The following is a 21,830-nucleotide window of genomic DNA, read 5'->3' on the forward strand; positions in this document are numbered from 1 at the left end:
TGAAAGTATAGATTATTTTTCTATTGAGCTATAATTTCTGATTTATATATGATGATTATTTTACTTTTAAAATAAAAAGCAATGGTTTGGGGGTTGTTGTTGTTTTTTTTTGCAGTTTTTGGCCAGGGCTGGGTTTGAACCTGCCACCTCCAGCATATGGGGCCAGCACTCTACTCCTTTGAGCCACAGGTGCTGCCCCAGCTATGGGTTTTTTAAAAATCTGTTAGTTTCCTGGAGGTAAGCCCAACTTGGTTGTTCTATACAAAATTTAAATGTATAGGCTTATATCCATTTTCAGACTCTTGTTTTGATTAGTTAAAAGTTTATTCTAGGTGGCTCACGCCTATAATCCTACCATGCTGGGAAGGTAAAGTGGGAGAATCACTTGAATTCTCGAATTCAAGGCTAACCTGAGCGAGTGAGACCCGATGTCTACAAAACCTAGAAAAATTAGCTAAGTGTGATGGTGGAGTCTGGTAGTCTCAGCTACTTAGGAGGCCAAGGCAAGGGAATAGCTTGAACCCAGGAATTTGAGGTTGTACTGAGCTATGAAGCCAGTGTACTCTGGTGCAGGTGACAATGAAACTCTGCCTCAAGGGGAGAAGAAAGTTAATTCTTTTTTTATTGTTGGGGATTCATTGAGGGTACAATAAGCTAGGTTACACTGATTGCAATTGTTAGGTAAAGTCCCTCTTGCAATCATGTCTTGCAGAAGAAAGTTAATTCTAATGTAGTTTTTAAGAAGGAGTTTGATATTAAAAAGAAAATGCTCTAAACCATGGCAAAGTAGTATTTACAACCAAGTATCATAGGATCCCTAATTTTCAGGAATGCTCCTACTCAGCAAAATATGGACAAATATGTCAACCAAATATCTCAGGACTACTGATTGCCTGTTATTGTCACTTACGAAACTGGTAGGAAGGACTCGGTCCTAAAGTAATACATGAGAAACTTGAAGGAAATGAACGTCATGAAACGTTTGTGAGAATTTTTTTCCTCTTATTCCCAGAAGTGGTAGGTGTCTAAGAGATCATTTACAAGCATGTTGGAATTTAAGCCTTACCTCTCTCAGGAATGTGGTTTATGTACCTTTTTGAGCTGTAATCGGGTGGGGAGTCATGTTGAGGGTTGAAAATGGGATAGTTTGATTTTAAAGGCATTAGAAAATATGAAAATGACATTTTTCATGTATATGCTGAGTATTTGATATATGTGAAAGACCAAGCCCAGTTCTCTGAATATCTACTTAATTTCTAATTCCTCTTGATTTGTAATCCCATATGCTCATATGGGGCTTTCAAAAACTCAGTGTGAAATGGGAACTGAGCACAAAAAACTGGCTTGTCTTCATGTAGGTCTCTTCGTAAGTGAGCTTCTTGAGGGTCTTTAAATGTTTATGCCTGGCCTTGCTTGGGGGGAAGCCTGGACAAATTAAATCATTTAGGAGGCATTTATCAAACAGAACAAGTGCTCTGTGTTTTCTCATTTTTCATCTTGAAGATTTGAACACTTGAGTAGAATGGAGAGATTACGGAAAACTGTCTCTAAATGTATTGAGCACTATCTCAATTTTATAAGACCTAACTAATAATGTTTGTTTTTATAGGTAAGGAAACTAAGATTCCAAGAAATAAAGAAATCATACAACCAAGAAGTATTAGAACTGAAATTTAAACCTAGACACTCCTTGTTTTCATTGAGAAAAATCTCAGTCTAATAAGGGATATAAGTGCCTAAGGAATGAAAATATCAGGCAAAATATAAGTGCCACATGAGAAGTTAAAAAATGTTATCAAGATTCAGAGGAAAGAAAAAACATATCTAGCTAGAAAGGTTGATAAGAAGTGTTTTATTCTTCTGACTTTCACCCTAATTTAACTGGATTTCTGATTATGACTAAAACTACCAGGTAGCCAAATTATGTAATCTTGAAAGGTTTACACTGGAAAAAATCTTAAAGTCTTTTATTTCCAGTACTTCATATTACAGGGGGAAAATTATACCCTGGTCATTAATAAATAGGTATTTATAGTTTTTTTAAAAAGTTTTATTTTTACAAGGCATGGTAGCTCATGCCTATAATCCCAATGCTTTGGGAGATCACTTGAGGCTGGGAGTTAGAGACCAGCCTATCGCTTGAGGCTGGGAGTTAGAGACCAGCCTATCACTTGAGGCTGGGAGTTAGAGACCAGCCTGGGCAACAAGGCATAGACCCAACTCTACAGAAAAAAAAAAAAAGGTATTTTATTTTATGTCCATTCTATCCAGGGTACTGTGCTAAATACTGGGATTATAAAAATTAGTGAGAAACACCCTGTCCTGAGGGAGTTTACACAGTGTGGTCTGCTGTGTTCAGGACATGGAGCTGCACACTCTGCCTGGAATATGGGAAATATGGGAGACTTGGGACAATATTTTAGAAAGTATTTGTGGCCAATGTGTTCCTAGTTTGGAATCCATTTCATTCCATAAACCTAGATCTGAGTCTGGCACAGTTCCTCGAATCTGTCTTTTGCTATAAATAGGCACCACTAGAATGCAGAGGGCTTCCTGTGTAAGAATATCAGATTTCATGCTCAGAACTCCTGCCATGTTTGCCCAGTTTGGATACTATCTTGAGAAGGTGCTCCAAACACGAAAAATCTTCAGTGAGGACATTTTTATTCATAGATGAAGGGTCAAAGAGTGAATTTCATGGGCTTTAGTTGGAATAAGGTGATATATATTTGAGTCCTACATTTTCCATTGTGAATCCTTGGAAACTGAAGTACCTCAGTTACCTCATTCATAAAATAGAGTTTAAAATATTCTCACAGGGCTTTTGTAAGAGTTAAACGAGATGCATGTCTAAAGCAGTTTAACACAGTGCCTGGGGTAGAGAAAACCATTCACAGCAGCTACCGACACTATTTCCAGTTATGATACTTCCTGCTAGAACTTTTTTCCACCAGCAGCATCATGGCCTGGCTTTTAATATACCCGTGGTGAATATGTCTGCACTCTCAAATTATACCTTCAAAACCTCCAGGATTACCCTAGAACAGTGGGGTTCTACCCAACCTTCATAATGCCACGACTCTTTAATAGAGTTCCTGTGGCTCGCGACCCACAGGTTGAGAACCGCTGCCCTAGAATCTCATTTACGTATACATAAGAACATCAGCCTCACACCCTGCCTGGATCAGAAACTTAGCAAGTCACATATACCCACAGTTCTCACTCCGTGTCTGGCTTTTCATCCTGTGTTTTAGAGCGCTTGACCTGGGTGCCAGCATGTTTTTCTCTCTTTTCTCTCATGCTTCCAGCCTGAACTCTAGTTACTTCTTGGCCTCCTATTTATTCAATTCCCCATCTCACTGCCGTTTTGCCCTTTCTTCTGCCTGGCATACCTCCTCTCCTCTTGACAGGAGGAGCTGGCAGAAACAGCTCCTAAAAATACAGCAGAAGCCTTCCAAGTGATCGATAAGAAAATCAGTAATGTGTCTTGCCCTTCTCATCCCTATATCTGCCACAGAAAAACCAGACTAAAAATGAGGGAGATTCTGGATATAGAAAATAGGAGTAACACCAAAGGGGACGGGAATTCCACCATGATAGTGAGAGGCATTCCCGGAATAGTATCTGTGCACCAGGCAAGAGGCATCCAGACAAGGCTCTGAGACTTGCTTCAGAAGATGAAATTGGTGGAATATCTGATGGAAAGTTTAAGATTAGATCAACAAGTAGTCAAACACTAAGCTATTGGAAAAAAACAAAAACATTAACTCCAAGAAAAAAAAAAGTGGTACAGGAAAGGAAAATTAATGATACTTTTGGCTTAGCTCTGAATAGCATCTACAAATCATAATAATGTAAAATTTGATGATCTAACTGAAATTATGATATCGTTGTATTAGAAGGTATTAAAAGGATAGGTATACATACGTGTTGGGGGACAAGGCAGAAAGAGAATTAAATCCCTTATCAAGGTGGAAGGTCAAGAAGCAAGAAGTAACAACTTCAACTATGTCACTCTCAGTAGAGTGCTGTGACATCACAGCTCACAGCAACCTCCACCTCTTGGGCTTAAGTGATTCTCTTGCCTCAGCCTCCCACATAGCTGGGACTACAGGCGCCCACACAAGACCCGGCTATTTTTTTGGCTGTAGTTGTCATTGTTGTTTGGCAGGCCTGGTCTGGGTTCGAACCCTCCAGCTCCAGTGTATGTGGTTGGCATCCTAGCCGCTGAGCAACAGGCGCTGAGCCAAGAGAAGCATATTTAGAAACATAAAAGTAAATACCCAAATAGCCAAAAGAGCAATTCCATTTGCAGAGGAAGAAATAGGAAGAAGTGAGCAGAGGACTGTACTTTTTTTTTTCCTTACAGAACAGTTTGACTTTTTAAACTTGACACAAGTATAACTTTAATAAGAAATTAAAAACAAAAACAGAAAAACACATGCATAGTTACAAAGGCTACAAAAAGAAGGCAAGAGAATGATAGCTAGAGGAGAAAAAATGGGTTACAAATTTTATTGCTTTTTTTTTTTTAAGACAGAGTCTCACTCAGTCACCCTTGGTTAAAGTAGAGTGCCATGGCGTCTTAGCTCACCGCAACCTCAAACTCTTGGGCTCTAGCGATTCTTTTGCTTCAGCCTCCCAGGTAGCTGGGACTACAGGTTCCCACCACAACGCCCGGCTATTTTTAGAGATGAAGTCTCGCTCTGGCTCAGGCTGGTCTTGAACTCGTGAGCTCGGGCAATCTACCTGCCTCGGCTCCCAGAGTGCTAGGGTACAGGCATGAGCCACCACACCCAGCCCACAAATTTTATTACTTTTAAAAATATGGTTGTGTGTACCAGGAAATATTTTGGGAAGAATATACCCAAATTCTTATTATTTCTAGATTTAGACTAATTTTTCCTTTTTTATACTTTTCTCACCTTTTTTACGGTGGGATATATTACTTTTGTGATTAGACAGAAAATCTATTTCAAAGTATGGAAAAGGAAACATTTAGAAATGTGAAAGAAAAATTGTACAGAGATGTTCATTACACCATTATTTAAAATAGTAAGAAATCAGAAGCAACTTGTCTAATAACCAGGAAATGGACAAAAAATGATGCTGTAAAATATTTTGCAGGTGAAATTTTTAATAGGTGGCTCTAAGTGACTTTATACTCATATATCATATGGGTTTCACCTTTAATTCATGGTGTATCCTCTGCTGAAATGCCCCTTTCCCTTCTTCTCCTTCAAGAAGCTCTCTGCCACCATCACCTGTTCACCCCACTCCACTTCACTCTCCATCCTAACTGCATGAGTTACTTTACTCTGGGTCTGGAGCATATTCTGAGCATATACTCTGTATCTGCACTTACCACCCAACATTATAGTTATCTGTTTGTGTATCTTCCCCCACTAAACTTCTTGAAAGCTGGGATTGAGTCATTCATTTTTATCACTTCAGTACAAAGCACAGGGTGTAATAAATAGTAGGCGCTTAATAAATGCTTGGCTGGATAAAGTAACGACTAATGTGAAGATATACTCAACGTTGTCATGTTACGTAAATTAGGGAAAGTAGTACCTACACTTAAAGGGTAATGTGAGGATTAAATGGGGAAATCCATGAGAAACATCTAGCATAGTGGCAGGTATATACTTTTTCAGTGAATAATAAGGATGAAGATGGTCTTGATTGTGCTTGTTACAATAATATTAAGAGTTACCTATTTTTTTTTTTTCAACAGATAGTCCAAGTAAGGGCCTTGGACCTTGTGGATGGATTTTAGTGGCTGTGTCGTTCTTATTCACACTTGTAACTTTCCCAATATCAATATGGATGTGCATAAAGGTAATGAACATTTCATTCCCATCTGGAAAAATCAACTCCCACCTACATAAACCCTCTGTGTGTGTATGTGTGTGTCAGAGAGAGACTGTACTGGCCTGTAATTCTTATTTCTTCATCTCTTTTGGAAAGTGTATTCTACTGACTGATTATAAGGTCACCTTAAGACTTGTTTTTAGCCATTTTCCAGAGAATCCTTCCCCATGGGTTAAAGTAAGGGTCACCATCACAAATTTTCTGGGGTCAGGGGTATGAAATGGTCCTGTGAAAAGAAGTTCTCCAGAGTTAGGATAGAGAGATTTGACTACTGGATTTATTGTTTACTATGTTACTTCTACCATGTTTTCTCCCTTATAAAATCAGAGAAAATAGCAACACCTACTTCATACAACTATGGCAAGGATTAAATGAATTTGTGTGTCTGTATCACAGTGCCTGGCACATAGTAAATTGGATGCTTATTATTTTTTCTATAAGGTTATTAATACTTGGGTAAATTATTATCATTTACATATTCCTAAAAAGATAAAACGTGCTATAAACATTTTCAGATAAATTTATTCTTATATGGCTCAGCGTCCCTAGCTCAGTGAGTAGGGCGCCAGCCACATACACCAATGCTGTTGGGTTTGAGGCCGGCCCAGGCCTGCTAAACAACAGTGACAACTGCAACCAAAAAAAAAAAAAAAATAGCCGGGCATTATGGTGGACGTCCATAGTCCCAACTACTCAGGAGGCTGAGGCAAATGAATCACTTAAGACCAAGAGTTTGAGGTTGCTGTGAGCTGTGATGCCACAGCACTCTACCAAGATTCTATCTTAAAAAAAAAATTAAAGGAATCAGAAGAAAATCTATGAGGACTTCGAAGTTTTTTTCCGAATTAATAATGCATGAGCAGGGCGGCGCCTGTGGCTCAGTCGGTAGGGCGCCGGCCCCATATACAGAGGGTGGCGGGTTCAAACCCGGCCCCGGCTGAACTGCAAAACCAAAGAATAGCCGGGCGTTGCGGCAGACGCCTGTAGTCCCAGCTACTCGGGAGGCTGAGGCAAGAGAATCGCTTAAGCCCAGGAGTTGGAGGTTGCTGTGAGCTGTGCGATGCCATGGCACACTACCGAGGGCCATGAAGTGAGACTCTGTCTCTACAAAAAAATAATAATAATAATGCATGAGCAATTTAATGATAGCAGCTGAGGAGTGACGTTATGGATTTGTTTCTGTATATTCTGTACTTCCCTAATTTATACAATGAATAATCTATTGCTTTTATAATCAATAAAAATAAATAAATATTATACTTTGAGAAGGTAAACATTAGACACGTTATTTGCCATTATCTGGATACAGAAAAAATTCTGTGAGCCATCTAACCTGTTTAGAGCAGAAATACATATTCAAGAAGCTTCGTACGCCAGTATTTGTATACTCCATGTTAAATTATCATTTGTATTTTTATTCCAGATTATAAAAGAGTATGAAAGAGCCATCATCTTTAGATTGGGTCGTATTTTACAAGGAGGAGCCAAAGGACCTGGTTAGTACTAGTATTCTGGATTGTGTTTCTGGAGACTGGAGTACTTTTTATTGAACATGATTCCCCTTATGAGGGTCTCTTTGTTGACTTGGAAAAAGTTCACGTAGTGGAAGTTGTATAACAATAGCAGTGGCTTTAGCCAGTCTTACTATTGTTACTATTTCCTTTCCACCCTTCTCTTCCCTTTTCCACTTGAACTGATAAGATTATCTTATTAGGCCAGGAATAGCTACAACTATAAAAATGTGAGCATGAGAATTCCACCAAAGAAAGACTTTTAGTAATTCACTTAGCAAACTTCAATTAAACTACTGTGTCCTAGGCCCTGGGAGTTCAAGGGAGACTAAAACGCAGTCCCTGTCCTCAAAGATCTTACTATCTAATGGTGGGACACTAACAAGGAAACAGATAACCACAATCCTATGTGATAAATATTATGATCTGGTGATCCCAGACAGGTGTGAGAAGAGAGACCCAAAGAAGAGTCAACTTATCCAAACTAGTAGTAGGATGAGGCAAAGCTTTCTGGAGGTGATATCTAGACTGGGTTTTGAGGCATGAAAAGATGTTAACCAAGCGGGGAGGTATTCCCAGCAGAGCTAGCAACATGCGCAAAGCAGTGTACAGAAGACAGCGTTGCAGATTCGAGAAACTATAAGTAGCTTAGTCCAGCAAAAGTGTGGGATGTGAAGGGGCGGAGGGTGGCTGAAGAGGTGAGCGGAGGTGCATCATGCAGGACTACGTATGGGGCAGAGTTTGTATTTTAGGTCAGATTGCTTTGTTTGTAGCTTAGGAAATGGATTGCTGGAGAAAAACTACTAGAAATAGAAAGATGGGAAGGAATTGTATTGGTCCAAGTTAAGGGAAAAAAAGAATGACAGTAACAGTCACTCAGTTTCCTTAATAGTAAGGAAATGAACTCCACAGGCCCTAATGAGAACAGCTGGATGTGGGACGTAAACAAGGGGAGTCGAGGATAAATTTCCTGGCTTCTGGCTCATTTGCTAAGATGAACTGATGACTTTTAGTTCATTAGGTCAACTCTATTAAAATTGAATGGAAAAAGGAACCGATTAGGTGCTGATACCTTTGTATCTTTTTTGCAGGGTTGTTTTTTGTTCTGCCATGTACTGACAGCTTCATCAAAGTGGACATGAGAACTATCTCATTTGACATCCCTCCTCAGGAGGTAAGGTTTTCGTTGGCTTTGAAAAACTGAGATATCATGTGTGAATGTGCTTTATAATCTGGAGATGACTTAATGTACACAGGAAGATGTACAGGGGTTATATGCAACAACTCTGCCTTTTTATATAAGGCACTTGAGTATCCTCGGATTTTGGTATATCCACTGGAGGTCCTGGAAGCAATCTCCCACGGACACCAAGGGATGACTGTATTACAAAACATAATGTAATGGTGACGTTAGGGTAACATTAATACCGTCATTGTTGTCATTATCATTTTTACTACCACATTTCTCCTCTATGGGTTTCTGATAGAAAATCTTATTTAGTATGGTATTCTTTCTTAAGTTCTATTCTAGATACATAGATTAGAACCCAGAGAATTAGAAATTGCTTGCTCAACATTTTAGATAAAATGTCTAATATTTTGTATTTCTAATTATTTTGTGCTTTTTCAAACTACTTCACATAGAATCCTAGAAAGTTTATGGTTGTGGTGAGATAGGAATTCTTCCAAATTACAGTGGCAGAGCCAGGGCTAAAATCCAGCTATTCCCCATCCAATGTCTTCCCACAGCTCCATGCCAAATGCTTTCTACATTAGCTCCATCATGGCTCCCTGATGGCTGTCCTGGTGCCCACATCTTAGGAGACAAAAGATGAGAGCTTTGCTGTGTTCGCCACACATTTTTACCATCTTTCAGGGAAGAGTGCCTCTCAGCAGGAGGTCCTTTTAGGGTAGCTGGGAACTCTGGCATTTTCCTCTATAAACACTGCAGACATCTGGCGGGGTTGCTGTTGAAGCTTCTGCCTTCCGGCTGTGCTCTCCTCTCCTGCAAGCTGCTGAATGCAGAGCGGATGGGAACTTGGCTTGCAGTCCTTTTTCCAATCCCCTCTGAACTTACTGTGACGGGAAATAAATACTCTGCCTATGATACACAATAGGCAGAGAAGCTGTGGTTGTAGGTAGCAGCTCTGGTAAAGTCAAAGTGGCAAGCATTTGTTCAGAAATGACACATTTTCCCATCATATCATGGGAAATAATTTTCACACAAAATGATAATAATCGTGCACATTTATTTACAAATCTCTACTTTCTCATCCAACTTAGAAATATTTTTAGATTAAAGCCTTGTAGGGCTAAACAGCTATGTAACAATGTTGTTTTCACTTCTGTTTACATAGCTCTTTGCATTTTCAACAGAGCTTCATTCACAAATGCCTTCTTATTTGATCGTCACAGACATTTGGGTGGAATTGGGCACCCATCTCATAAATGAGGACTCTCAAGGTCAAATGGTTTAAAAGCCTTGCTAGAGGCCACCCAGGATCAGGAAGATGCAGAACTGGGACTACGGTTCAGCTCTCCTGACTCTCCTGTGTTCCTCATCAGTCATTATCACTGGGACTGTATTTCAGTTCAGTTAATCTGTCATGTGTTGACTGCCTGGCATGTATGAAGCCCTCTGTCAGTGCTAGAGATATAAGGGACTGCCATTACAAAATCTGTAGGCCACAGGAGAAGTAGAAGCTTGAGTAAGTGGTGTCGCGACAGTAAGATGCAGTGGATATATAAGAGAAAAGTATTTATCTCTGCCTGATGAGTCAGGGAAGTTTTGTAAAGAAAAGGACACTTGACTAATGACTAGAAATATGCCAGTCTGATGTGAGGCGAGAGGGAGTGGAACTCCTGGGCCCACGGGATCATCCCACTCCAGCGTCCTGAGTAGGTAGGCCTCCAGGTGTGCCACTGCCCTGCTGGGCTTCTTTCTTTTTTTTTTTGGCCGGGGCTGGGTTTGAACCCGCCACCTCCGGCATATGGGACTGGCGCCCTACTCCTTGAGCCACAGGCGCCGCCTGGGCTTCTTTCTTATGATCTAAATTAACTTGTTACAGTTAACAAAGCCAGTGTTTTTATTTTTTTTATTTTTATCTTTTTATTTTTTTTTTTTTTGAGACAGAGCCTCAAGCTGTCATTCTAGGTAGAGAGCTGTGGCATCACAGTTCACAGCAACCTCCAACTCCTGGGAGGACTACAGGCACCTGCCACAATGCCCAGCTATTTTTTGGTTGCAGCTATTATTGTTTGGTGGGCCCGGGCTGGATTCGAACCCACCAGCTCAGGTGTATGTGGTTGGCACCTTAGCTGCTTAAGCCACAGGCACTGAGCTGCCAGTGTTTTATTTTAATACCATTATCCAAGATGGAAAAGAATAACGCAGACATCTCTTACCATGTGTGAGGCACTATCCTGAGAGCTTAAATGTATTAACTTGTTAATTCTAGCAACTGCGTAAAGTTAGTACTGTAAGTAATCTCTGCTTTACAAATAAGGAAAGCGAGCCCAGTGAGGTTAAGTAATTTGCATTACTGTTTTCCTGGAATTTCTTACTCAGATAGCTTCTTAGTTCAAAACAAAAGTATGCCATATTAAGCATTTTTATGTAGCATGCTAAAAATAGATTTTTATGCACCCTCTGGAAACACTCCTCATGTACTTATTTTCCCAGTTACACTGTGCCACTTGTGGTTTATCAAACCTTGTCTCTCTCTTGACTCTGCGCCTTCCCACACACTATTCTCTCTGCTTTTTTTTTTTGCAGTTTTTGGCCAAGGCTGGGTTTGAACCCGCCACCTCCAGCATATGGGACCGGTGCCCACAGGCGCTGCCCTATTCTCTCTGTCTTGAATAGTCTTCCACTCAATCTCTAACCCTCAGAAAATTGTTATTACTTTCTTCAAGATTTGGTTCAGATATCACCCTGGCTACCCACTGCTGACCCTTCCAGCCTCCCTTGATTCCCCAACCTCTTTGAAAGTAGGAACCAATTTTTTTTTAGACCTTTTTCCCTGCAACCCAGTATAGTACCTGCTACTGAGTGGTGTCTCAATCTTTATTGAATGATTGAATGAGATGATGGACTTAATGGATAAATGGATGTATTCTATTAAATATTTAAAGATATGATTAACTTTTGAACGCCTTACTAAAGAAAATCAGCTATGTTATAAGATGTCCAGTAGAACAATATTCCTTACAGTTGTTAAAGAAGTAGTGGTTCACAGATGTAAACTTGCTTCCTTCACTGCACAGATCCTCACTAAGGATTCCGTGACGGTTAGCGTAGATGGTGTGGTCTATTACCGTGTTCAGAATGCAACACTCGCTGTGGCAAATATCACCAACGCTGACTCTGCAACCCGTCTTCTGGCACAAACTACTCTGAGGAACGTTCTGGGCACCAAGAACCTCTCTCAGATCCTTTCTGACAGAGAAGAAATTGCACACAACATGCAGGTAAGGAATAGCGTCAGCACTGTTATCCACCAGAAATTGGAAGATGAAGCAACAAGTCAATGGTTGTTTGAGTATCTTTTATTAATTCAAGTTAGGGGATCTCTAGTCTTTTTAGTAAAATTTTCCAAATTTGATGGGAGGGGACATTTTTCTCACTTGCAGCTCATATGTGCAATTTTTTTATTCCCTCCAGTGTATGTTTTTTCCAGAATCAGTATTAACTAACCTTTTTGTTTAATGTAATAGTTCAGAGTTTGTTCTATGTGATAGTGTGGGTATTATTATTATTATTTAATTTGGAGACAGAATGTCACTGTGTCACCCTCGGTAGAGTGCTATGGTGTCACAGCTCATAGCAACCTCAAACTCTTGGGTTTAAGCGATTTTCTTGCCTCAGCCTCCCAGGTAGCTGGGACTACAGGCACCCGCCACAATGCCCAGCTATTTTTTGTTGTTATAGCTGTCATTGTCGTTTGGTAGGCCCCCGGCTGGGTTCAAACCTGCCAGCCCCGGCGTATGTGGCTGGAGCCCTAGCCACTGAGCTACAGGCACCGAGCCTAGTGCAGGTATTGTTAAAACTTTTTTCTGTATGTCAATCCCATGAATTCCCTTGTAACTATTAGGTTTTTCTATCTTGCTTGACAGTAATAGATGTTAAGCATTCTGGCTTGTTCAAAAAAGGTAAAGGACTATAAATCTGAATTCTTAATATTTGTTTAGAATTCATTGGGAGTTGTGGCGGGCGCCTGTAGTCCCAGCTACTCGGGAGGCTGAGGCAAGAGAATCGCTTAAGCCCAGGAGTTGGAGGTTGCTGTGAGCTGCGTGAGGCCACGGCACTCTACCGAGGGCCATAAAGTGAGACTCTGTCTCTACAAAAAAAAAAATAAATAAATAAATAAATAAATAAATAAAAAAAGAATTCATTGGGAGTTAAATCTGTTATCTTATTTGATACCTGTAACAATCTTATAAAATAGTGTGGTTTCATTCCTGATATTCTAAAGCAGTGTTTTTTAGCCTTTTTTATCTCGGCACACTTAAATTATGTTGATTAAAAAAAAAAGTTAAAAAAGAATATACTTAGTGTACTCTGAACTTGTTTTGAAAATAATTAATGATTAAAATTTTTCATGGCACACTCGTTTAAAATCACTGTTCTAAAGGGAGAAAGTTGAAGCATGAAGAAATAATATGGCTTACACAGTCACTAGCTCAGGAGCTGGCACTTGTTTTTGTAAGTAAAGTTTCATTGCAATACAGCCACATGCGCATATATATATATATATCTCCATGGCTGCTTTTGACTACAACAGCTAGGCTAAATAAAAGAGACAGAGACTGCAAATAAACTACCACTGTATGGCCCTTCTATTAAAAGTTTACCCAGCCCTGCATTAGCTTATTAGTAACAATCAGGATAAACTCCCCAGAGACCCGGCCCCCTATCCCTCCGCCACAGGATAACTGTCTGTCTACAGCTCTCCCAGCACCTTATCTGCTCCAGATCCCTGCTCCAGTACAGCCACTGTGGGCATCTAGGCTGGGGATGGCCAGTTTTAGCTTGCTGCTGCTCTTCCCCACAGTGTACTCTGGATGACGCCACTGATGAGTGGGGAATAAAGGTGGAGCGTGTGGAAATTAAGGATGTGAAACTACCTGTGCAGCTCCAGAGAGCTATGGCTGCAGAAGCAGAAGCATCCCGGGAGGCCAGAGCCAAGGTAACATTGTGTGTGTGTGTGTGTGTGTGTGTGTGTGTGTGTGTGTGTGTGTGTGTGTGTTGGGGGGGTTCACTTGTTTTTCTTATACTGTTTTTTTTCTCTCTCTCTCTTTTTATTTTTATTTATTTATTTATTTTTTGGAGACAGAGTCTCACTCTGTTGCCCTGGGTAGAGTGCTATGGCATCATAGCTCATAGTAACCTCAGACTCTTGGGCTTCAGCAATCCTTTTACCTCAGCCTCCCGAGAAGCTAGGACAATAGGCTTCCACCACAACACCTGGCTAGTTTTCTATTTTTAGTTGAGATGGGGTCTCACTCTGGCTCAGGCTGGCCTCCACCTCCTGAGTGCTGAAGTAATCCTCCTGCCTCAGCCTCCCAAGAGTGCTGGGATTACGGGCATGAGCCACTGCACCCAGCCAATTTTTTCATTTTATTTTTTTGAGACAGAGTCTCACTTTCTTTTTTTTTTTTTTTTGCAGTTTTTGGCTGGGCCGGGTTTGAACCCGCCACCTCCGGTATATGGGGCCAGCACCCTACTTCTTTGAGCCACAAGCGCCACCTGAATCTCACTTTCTTGCCCCTGGTAGAGTACCTTGGCTTCATAGCTCACAGCAAACTCACACTCTTGGGCTCAAGTGATCCTCTTGCCTCAACCTCCCAAGTAGCTGGGACTACAGGTGCCTGCCACAAGGCCTGGCTACAAGTTTTCTTTAATTATAGAAAAAAAAAAATTCTTGTCTAAAAAAAATAATGCTGATGTGTTTAGTGAAGGTAAAAGCCCTTCCCCTCACTTCAATTCATATTCTCCCACTATGTTAAGAGGCCACCACTCTTTTTTTTTTTGGAACAGAGTCTCACTATGTTGCCCTTGATAGAGTGCCATGGTGTCATAGCTCACAGAAACCTCAAATTCTAGTGCTTAAGTGATTCTCTTGCCTCAGCCTCCCAAGTAGCTGGGGCACAGGCACCTGCCACAACGCCCAGCTATTTTTTGTTGCAGTTGTCATTGTTGTTTAGCTGTCCCAGGCTGAGTTCGAACCTGCCACTCTCTGTGTGTGTGGCTGGCGCCATAATCACTGTGCTATAGGTGCCGAACCAAGCTACCACACTTAACATAGTGTATTAGGATTTTATCTGACTAGGTTGTTGGACTATTTGCTTATTACTCAAAAGTTTATATTATACGTGGTGTGGTGTCCTGCACCGTACTTTTCTCACTTAGTATCTCCTGAGTATATCAGTACATAGAGAGCTGCCTGATTCTTTCATGACTGCATGCCCCATACTTTATTCTCCCAATTCATTATTAAGGGCAAATTAATAGTTAATGTCATCATTCCATCCACACCACCCATTTCTTCCTTCCTTTTGTCTTATCTTTCATTCTCGCTTTTTCTTCCCCTCTCCCTGCTTTTCCTCTTCTTTACTTGTCTTTTTTTTTTTTCCATCTTTCTTTCCATCCTCCTCCCTGCCTGTGTCTTACCCCCACATTGGTGGCATGGTCCTTCTGGGAGGCTCTGGGCGAGTATTTTTGAAGCTCACCTAGAAAAGAGGATCTTTTAAGATGATATACATGGACACGTGGATAGCTCACCAAACCCAAGGGCGGGAAGTAGAGTTAAGCCTCACCAGAACTGGAGCCAGGAAGGAGAAAGCAGTCAAGACCGAAAGGAAGTAGTTGTCCCCTTTCTTGGGTCATACGTCCCTGTAGGTAGTTTGTGGTGAAGAATGTCTGACTACTGAGGTTATGTGTCTGCTGAGGTGAGACGAGCCATAATTCTACATTAAAAAAAAGAGAGAGAGATTCTCTTTGGCCCCACTTTGGTCAAAGGGCAGAGTCAGAGCGTTTTATGATCCTGTAGCCCCATGTCTGAGGATGGGGGAGGAAAAGGAGAATAGTAGCCGCCGGTGATAACTGACTAGCCACAGAGCTCTGTCTTCTTAGGGTGCCCTTTGGACCAAAAGTTGGTCACTATTACTTCTTAGCCAGAGTTTTCTATTAACCAGAATTTAGATTTTCCTAATATGGTAACTGATGCTTGTGAGGACAGCCTGACAGTACTACAGAGCCCTCAAGTGTCCTGTTTCAAAACCATCACATTTAGAAGATTAAGTTATATTTACGATAACGTTATGAATGTGCCCTAGTCTCTGATTATTTTGAAATTTAAGAATTGCTTTTACCTAGAATCTGCCATTAACCAAAAGCCCCATTCCCAGACAGTAAGGAACAAGAGGCTCTAGATACCTAGAGGTTCTAGAGGGTCTAGAACATAGACCCTCGGAGATCACCTTCCAGACAGAGGGGGCAAGTACCTAGCCCAGAGGCTGCCACTCCACCCTCCTGTTCCCATGCCAGTGATTAACCACAGCTCTGTTTTCCACTAGACTTAGACTTGACCTCAGAACCCTTCTAAAGCACTCCAGCTAACAGCCCTCAGTTGCTTAGAGTCAGCCCTAAAAATGAAACTTGTTTGCCATTCCACTATTCAAATGAAAGTTGAAGCCCAAAAAAGATAAGTAATTTCCTCAAGATGACCCAAATCATAGCAGTGGAAATTATAATTCCCCTCTGCTCTCCACTGCCACCTCTGGGACTACCCAGAGGCCTCTTATGCAGCATTCTTCTTACCAGTTCAGAAACCAGAGTTTCTGTCTTCCCTTTAGAACAATAACAAAAGATAAAGGAAGCTGCTTAGATTCTGGATCGCAATCACCTGTTTGGATGAGGTGGTCGAGTTAGTAGTCTGTACTAACCTGAACCTGGGCCATGACTTTCTGACTTTTTTTTTTTTTAAGAAACAGAGTCTTACTCTGTGGTCCTCGGTAGAGTACTGTGGCGTCACAGCTCACAGCAACCTCCAGCTCTTGGGCTTAGGTGATTCTTTTGCCTCAGCCTCCCAAGTAGCTGGGACTACAAGCACCTGCCACAACACCCAGCTATTTTTTTGTTGCAGTTTGGCCGGAGCCAGATTTGAACCTGCCACCCTCAGTATATGGGGCCAGCACCCTACACACTGAGCCGCAGGCACCACCCATGACTTTCTGACTTTAAAGTTAGAGTTTACCTGTAGAATCACAATGGGCTTAGCTTTGCTATAAGATACAGTAACCCTGCCACAATTATAGGCTTATTTTCATGTTCTCATGGAAGATAAGGGCTCACAGTTTCTTCAACAACTGCAGAGGAAAAGAGAGCTAGGGCAGGTGAGCCTGTAGATTAAGACTTCAGAGAGAGATTCTTTAAGTTAATTAGCTATTAGGGAAATGCCAATTCAAATTACGAGTAGATGTCACACTCGACAGCCACCAGAATAGCTTCAAAATAAAATTTAAAAAATCAAGTGTGGGTGAGAAAGGAAGGCTCAAAATTCTGCTGGTGGGAGTGTAAATTGGTACACTTTGGAAAACAGTCTGGCGGTATCCACCAAAACTTAACATTTGTATATGCTGTGAGCCAGTAGCTCCATTCCTGTGTGTATATATAATAGAACTGCACTCATATTTGTTTGCCAAAAGACGTGTACTAGAATGTTCACAGCAGTACTTGGTAGTTTCCCCGAACTGGAAATTACCCCAATGTGCATCACTAGCTGAATGGATAAAGTGTGGTTTGTTCACGTGAGGGAGTACCACATAGCAAAGAGAAGGAACGGTCTCACTGTGGATAGCTTGTGGTGAAGAATATCTGACTGTTTTATATGTCTGCCCAGATGAACAATATAGTAGACCAGCCCTAATTTCACCTTGACAGAAGAGAATTATCTTCAGTCGGCTTTGGTCCACATTCCAAATACGGAACTGACTTTGCCCCCCTCCTTTTTTTATTTTTCAGAATAATATGAGGGTATAAACAATTAGGTTACATTGTTTGCATTTGTTAGGTAAAGTCCAGGTAGTAGTTGAGCCCTTCACCCAGGAGGTGTGCCAGGTTCCCCTACAGCATGCTGGTTAGGTGAGAGGTCACCAAGCCCCCTTCCTCCTCCCCACTTGAATTCATTGCGTTTTTTTCCCCTGTGGATGTGAAGTTGTTCTCATCTACTGGTTTCATAATGGAATTGAGTACACTGGATACTTGCTTTTCCATTCTTGTGAGACCTTACTAAGGAGAATGTTCTTCAAAGCCATCCAGGTTAATATAAAAGATGCAAAGTTGACTTTGCCCTTTGAGTGAAAGAAGCTAGTCACTGACTGTCCCATTCTTTTTTTTTTAGAGACAGAGTCTCACTTTGTTGCCCTCGGTAGAGTGCCGTGGCATCACAGCTCACAGCAACCTCCAGCTCTTGGGCTTAGGCAATTCTCTTGCCTCAGCCTCCCGAGTAGCTGGGACTATAGGTGCCCACCACAGCGCCCGGCTATTTTTTGTTGCAGTTTGGCCAGGGCCGGGTTCAAAACTGCCACCCTTGGTATATGGGGCCAATACCCTACTCGCTGAACCACAGGCACTGCCGCCGCCCCCCCCCCCCCATTTTTTGAGACAGAGTCTCAAGCTGTCACCCTGGCCCTGGATAGAGGACCATGGCGTTACAGCTCACAGCAACCTTAAACTCTTGGGTTCAAGTGATTCTTTTGCTTCAGCCTCCCAAGTAGCTGGGACTACAGGTGCCCGCCGTAATGCCTGGCTATTTTTTGGTTGCAGTAGTCATTGTTTGACAGGCCCGGTCTGTATTCAAACCCACCAGCTCCATTGTATGTAGCTGGTGCCCTAGTCGCTGAGCTACAGGTCCCACTCACTTTACTATACATTAGGCAAACCTCTTTTTAAAGTTTTTAGACCAGCTCTTAATGGCTTGAAATGTGTTATCTTTTCTGCTTACATTTTTCCTTATTTCCTTTTCATAACTGGGGAAAATGCCTGGCATGTGCCTTCAGGCTTATGTTTCTGGACCTGGCAGAGGGTGGGAGGGTGGAGTATAAATCTACAGAAGATCACCTTTCTCTGTTCTTCCTCTGACCAGCCCATCTGGTCTACAGAAGGGAACAGGAAGTACCCATCTAGCATATGTGAAAATGCTGGATTTTAAAATGATGATCTGTAAATATAAAGTACTGATTGACATGAGATTACTGCACATTTGACAAAAGCCCTGCCCACCCACAGATGGCTTGCTTTGCTCTCTAAGATGCTATCAGCAGAATGCACTTGCACTTGGCCTATATCAGACAAAGCCATCGGTGTTGTGTTCACATCTTTGGCAGCTTGCTCAGAGCAGCTTTTCTATAAACAATATGTGCCCAGCCCAGTGGGTCTGGCTTCCCAGCCAAGAGATTGTGTACTGATTGGTGGTGGGAAATGAGATATCCTTGCAGCCTAATTGGATATCTGAGATGACATGGAGAAAAATCACAGCCTGCTGCTCTTGATGCCTTCTCTGCCAAGCTTGTCTTGGAATCCAGGTCTGTGGTTCTCTTTGAGCGTATCTGGCAAAGGCCTCGGTGTAGGATGTGATGGGTAGCCTTGATAAATTAAGATTTCTAACCTGTAAACTAGATTCTCTAAGTACCATAGCCTCTATCTTCTGTCTCCTTTACTGGCTCTGAACTATACAGCCAAAACCTAGAAACCTGAGACTCAGCCTCTGTTCTCTTTTCCTCCCCATACCTAGCCTCCAAATTCTATTCATTCTCTCTCCTGAATAGATCTCTAATCCATTCTGTCCTTGATCCCTACCCCCACGATTCACATCCATTGCTCTGAAACAGGTCCACTAACAACTCCAAATCTCGTCTATCCTCAGACATCGGAGTGTTGTCTCAGACTAGGTCTCCTGGAGAGGTTACTCACCACCTTAGACCATTCTGCTGCTTCCGGGAGCCTGCAGGACAAGACCAGGCATTCGGGCCTTCACTGCCTTTCAGACCTTTCCCCGCCTCCTCACACAGCCTCTTACAGTTTTCTGGAATATACCTCAGTACCACTTCATGTGTTCTGCCTACGATGTTCTTCTTTATCTTTCTCCAAACAGCAAGTGTTCCATCCTTAATATTCAACTTTATAACCTCACACCTCACTCTCTGCAAAAGCTGCTTTATTCTCTGAGCTGGGACTGTGACTTGTGCAGATTTCCGTCAGCATTCATCACACTGCAGTGAAATGATCTGTTTCCGGGTCTGTCTTCCCTACATGACCAGGAGCTGAAGGAGGCTAGGGATTCCACTCTCTCTCTCTACACAGGGCTTATGAACATCTAGAAGCCCCCCAAGTTTGCCGTATAAACTGAACAAAATGTCACTGGGAATAAGACCATTGCATCTACTTCTGATATTCACAGAGTATTACGAACAATTAATATTTTGAGATCTCTGTGAGGATAACCTTATGAAACTGTACTTTTAGTCTTGATTATGGTATCTTTATACCTTTTCTTCTCTGGGTAGAATGCCGTGGCATCACAGCTCACAGCAACCTCAAACTCCTGGGCTTAAGCGATTCTCTTGCCTCAGCCTCCCAAGTATTTGGGAGTACAGGCGCCTGCCACAATGCCCGGCTGTTTTTTTGTTGCAGTTGTCATTGTTGATTTTAACTGTCCTGGGCTGGGTGCAAACCCGCCAGCCTCACTTATGTGGCTGACGCCCTACCCTCTGAGTTACTGGGCGCAGCCCAAAAAATACTTTTTAAGGCTCAGCGGCTAGGGTGCTGGCCACATACACTGGGGCTGGCAGGTTTGAAACCGGCCTAGGCCTGCCAAACAACAATGACAACTACAAAAGTAGTAGCCCAAAATCTTGAGGTTGCCATGAGCTGTGACACCACATCACTCTACTGAGGGCGACATAATGAAACTCTGTCTCAAAAACAAAAAATACTTTTAAAATAATCAGCTTTCTTCAATAAGGTCCTCTTTTCTTCCTTTGAAATCAAAGAATTGGAAATTCACTTGACTGGCCAAAGGATTTATAATCAGCCGTTAAAGTCAATCATGTTCTCAAACCCACACAGTATTTTGAGTCATTCTTTGATTTGGTACCCTATGAAGTGGTAGAAAGGCAATAGTAAAAGAGAAGGTTTGACCCAGGCATATACTCAGGGAAATCACTTTCAGGAAAAAGAACATACGTAATTTGAGTATCTAGGAATTGATTTCCTTAAAAATGTTCCGACATACTCCAGAGGAAGTTTTGTGTGCCCCCTGACGCATACATGCCCCAGTTTGAAGACTGCAGCATGTCACCACGTGGTTTTTTCCAGTTTGACCTCTGCTTTCCCCTGTCCATAGGTCATTGCAGCTGAAGGAGAAATGAATGCATCCAGGGCTCTGAAAGAAGCTTCCATGGTCATCACTGAATCTCCGGCAGCCCTGCAGCTCCGATACCTTCAGACACTCACCACCATCGCTGCTGAGAAAAACTCAACGATCGTCTTCCCTCTGCCCATAGATATGTTGCAAGGCATCATAGGGGCCAAACACTGAGCCTTGAGGTAGATGAGCTCCACCCTTCAAGGGTGAAGCGAGGGACCAAATTAGCCTTTAACTCATAAGGAGAGGGTGGGGCAGGGAACCTTGAATATTCTCCCTCTTTCCTCTTTCATATGTCAAGTATAATGTTCTTAGGTTGTACAGTAATCATGAAAGCAGATAAAGGAATTGTTAGCTTGTAAACAGAGATGTGATTTATATAAGTAAACTCTTGTTCTTTATGAAAGTTTGTATTTTTAGATTATTATGCACTAGGTTAAATCTACTTCTTTGGACTTCAGTTGAGTCATTCTGAACCCCCTAGCACCATGCCAGAGGGATCATAGGCTCTAACTGCCACCTGATACTGTTGGCTGGATAAATGCTTTGTAGAAAGTGACGACCTTATGCTACAACCAGCTTCTCTGGGCCATTTGTGCCTTACCGCCAGGGAATCTTAAGGAAATTCCCCTAATATGCATTTGCTTTTTAAACGCAAACAATGTTTCAGAATTATCCTCACTTGAGAGTAGGCATTTTCTTGCCTTGTACCTGTCAGAACTAGAAGCAATGGTCAAGATTGAAAAAGATCACCTTAACCTTTTGAAGACTTTTCAATTCACTATTATAGTGGTCCTTTTTAAAATGATATGTGCATTTTTAAACTTATTTGAGCCTTTATGAGTAAATGATTCCTCTGTGGTCTTTCAAACCACCTAAATATTTGTCACAAAAGGGCTTTTTTCCTCATTTTTGCCTATTTTCCTATATCAGGTTTTAAATAGTTTTAATTTTTTAATAAAATTTTCTCTAAGTTCTATAAGCAATTGTTAACGTACCCATTTGGATAGCCTACAGA

At 41.7% G+C, this 21,830-nt stretch overlaps 1 protein-coding gene across 1 annotated transcript in view; it reads left to right on the forward strand.

The window, feature by feature from the left end:
- STOM (stomatin) overlaps positions 1–21,218 on the forward strand; it is a 33,389-nt gene extending 12,171 nt beyond the window's left edge. The window contains exons 2-7 of the mRNA XM_053563926.1: positions 5,738–5,841; positions 7,298–7,370; positions 8,477–8,559; positions 11,652–11,855; positions 13,439–13,573; positions 20,792–21,218. Coding sequence (XP_053419901.1) covers positions 5,738–5,841; positions 7,298–7,370; positions 8,477–8,559; positions 11,652–11,855; positions 13,439–13,573; positions 20,792–20,986 — 794 coding nt within the window. The 3' untranslated portion in view covers positions 20,987–21,218. The remainder of the gene's footprint in view (positions 1–5,737; positions 5,842–7,297; positions 7,371–8,476; positions 8,560–11,651; positions 11,856–13,438; positions 13,574–20,791) is intronic.
- The last annotated feature ends 612 nt before the right edge of the window (positions 21,219–21,830 follow it).

The sequence above is a fragment of the Nycticebus coucang genome, chromosome 2 (assembly GCF_027406575.1).
Source record: "Nycticebus coucang isolate mNycCou1 chromosome 2, mNycCou1.pri, whole genome shotgun sequence".
NCBI classification, from domain to species: domain Eukaryota; kingdom Metazoa; phylum Chordata; class Mammalia; order Primates; family Lorisidae; genus Nycticebus; species Nycticebus coucang.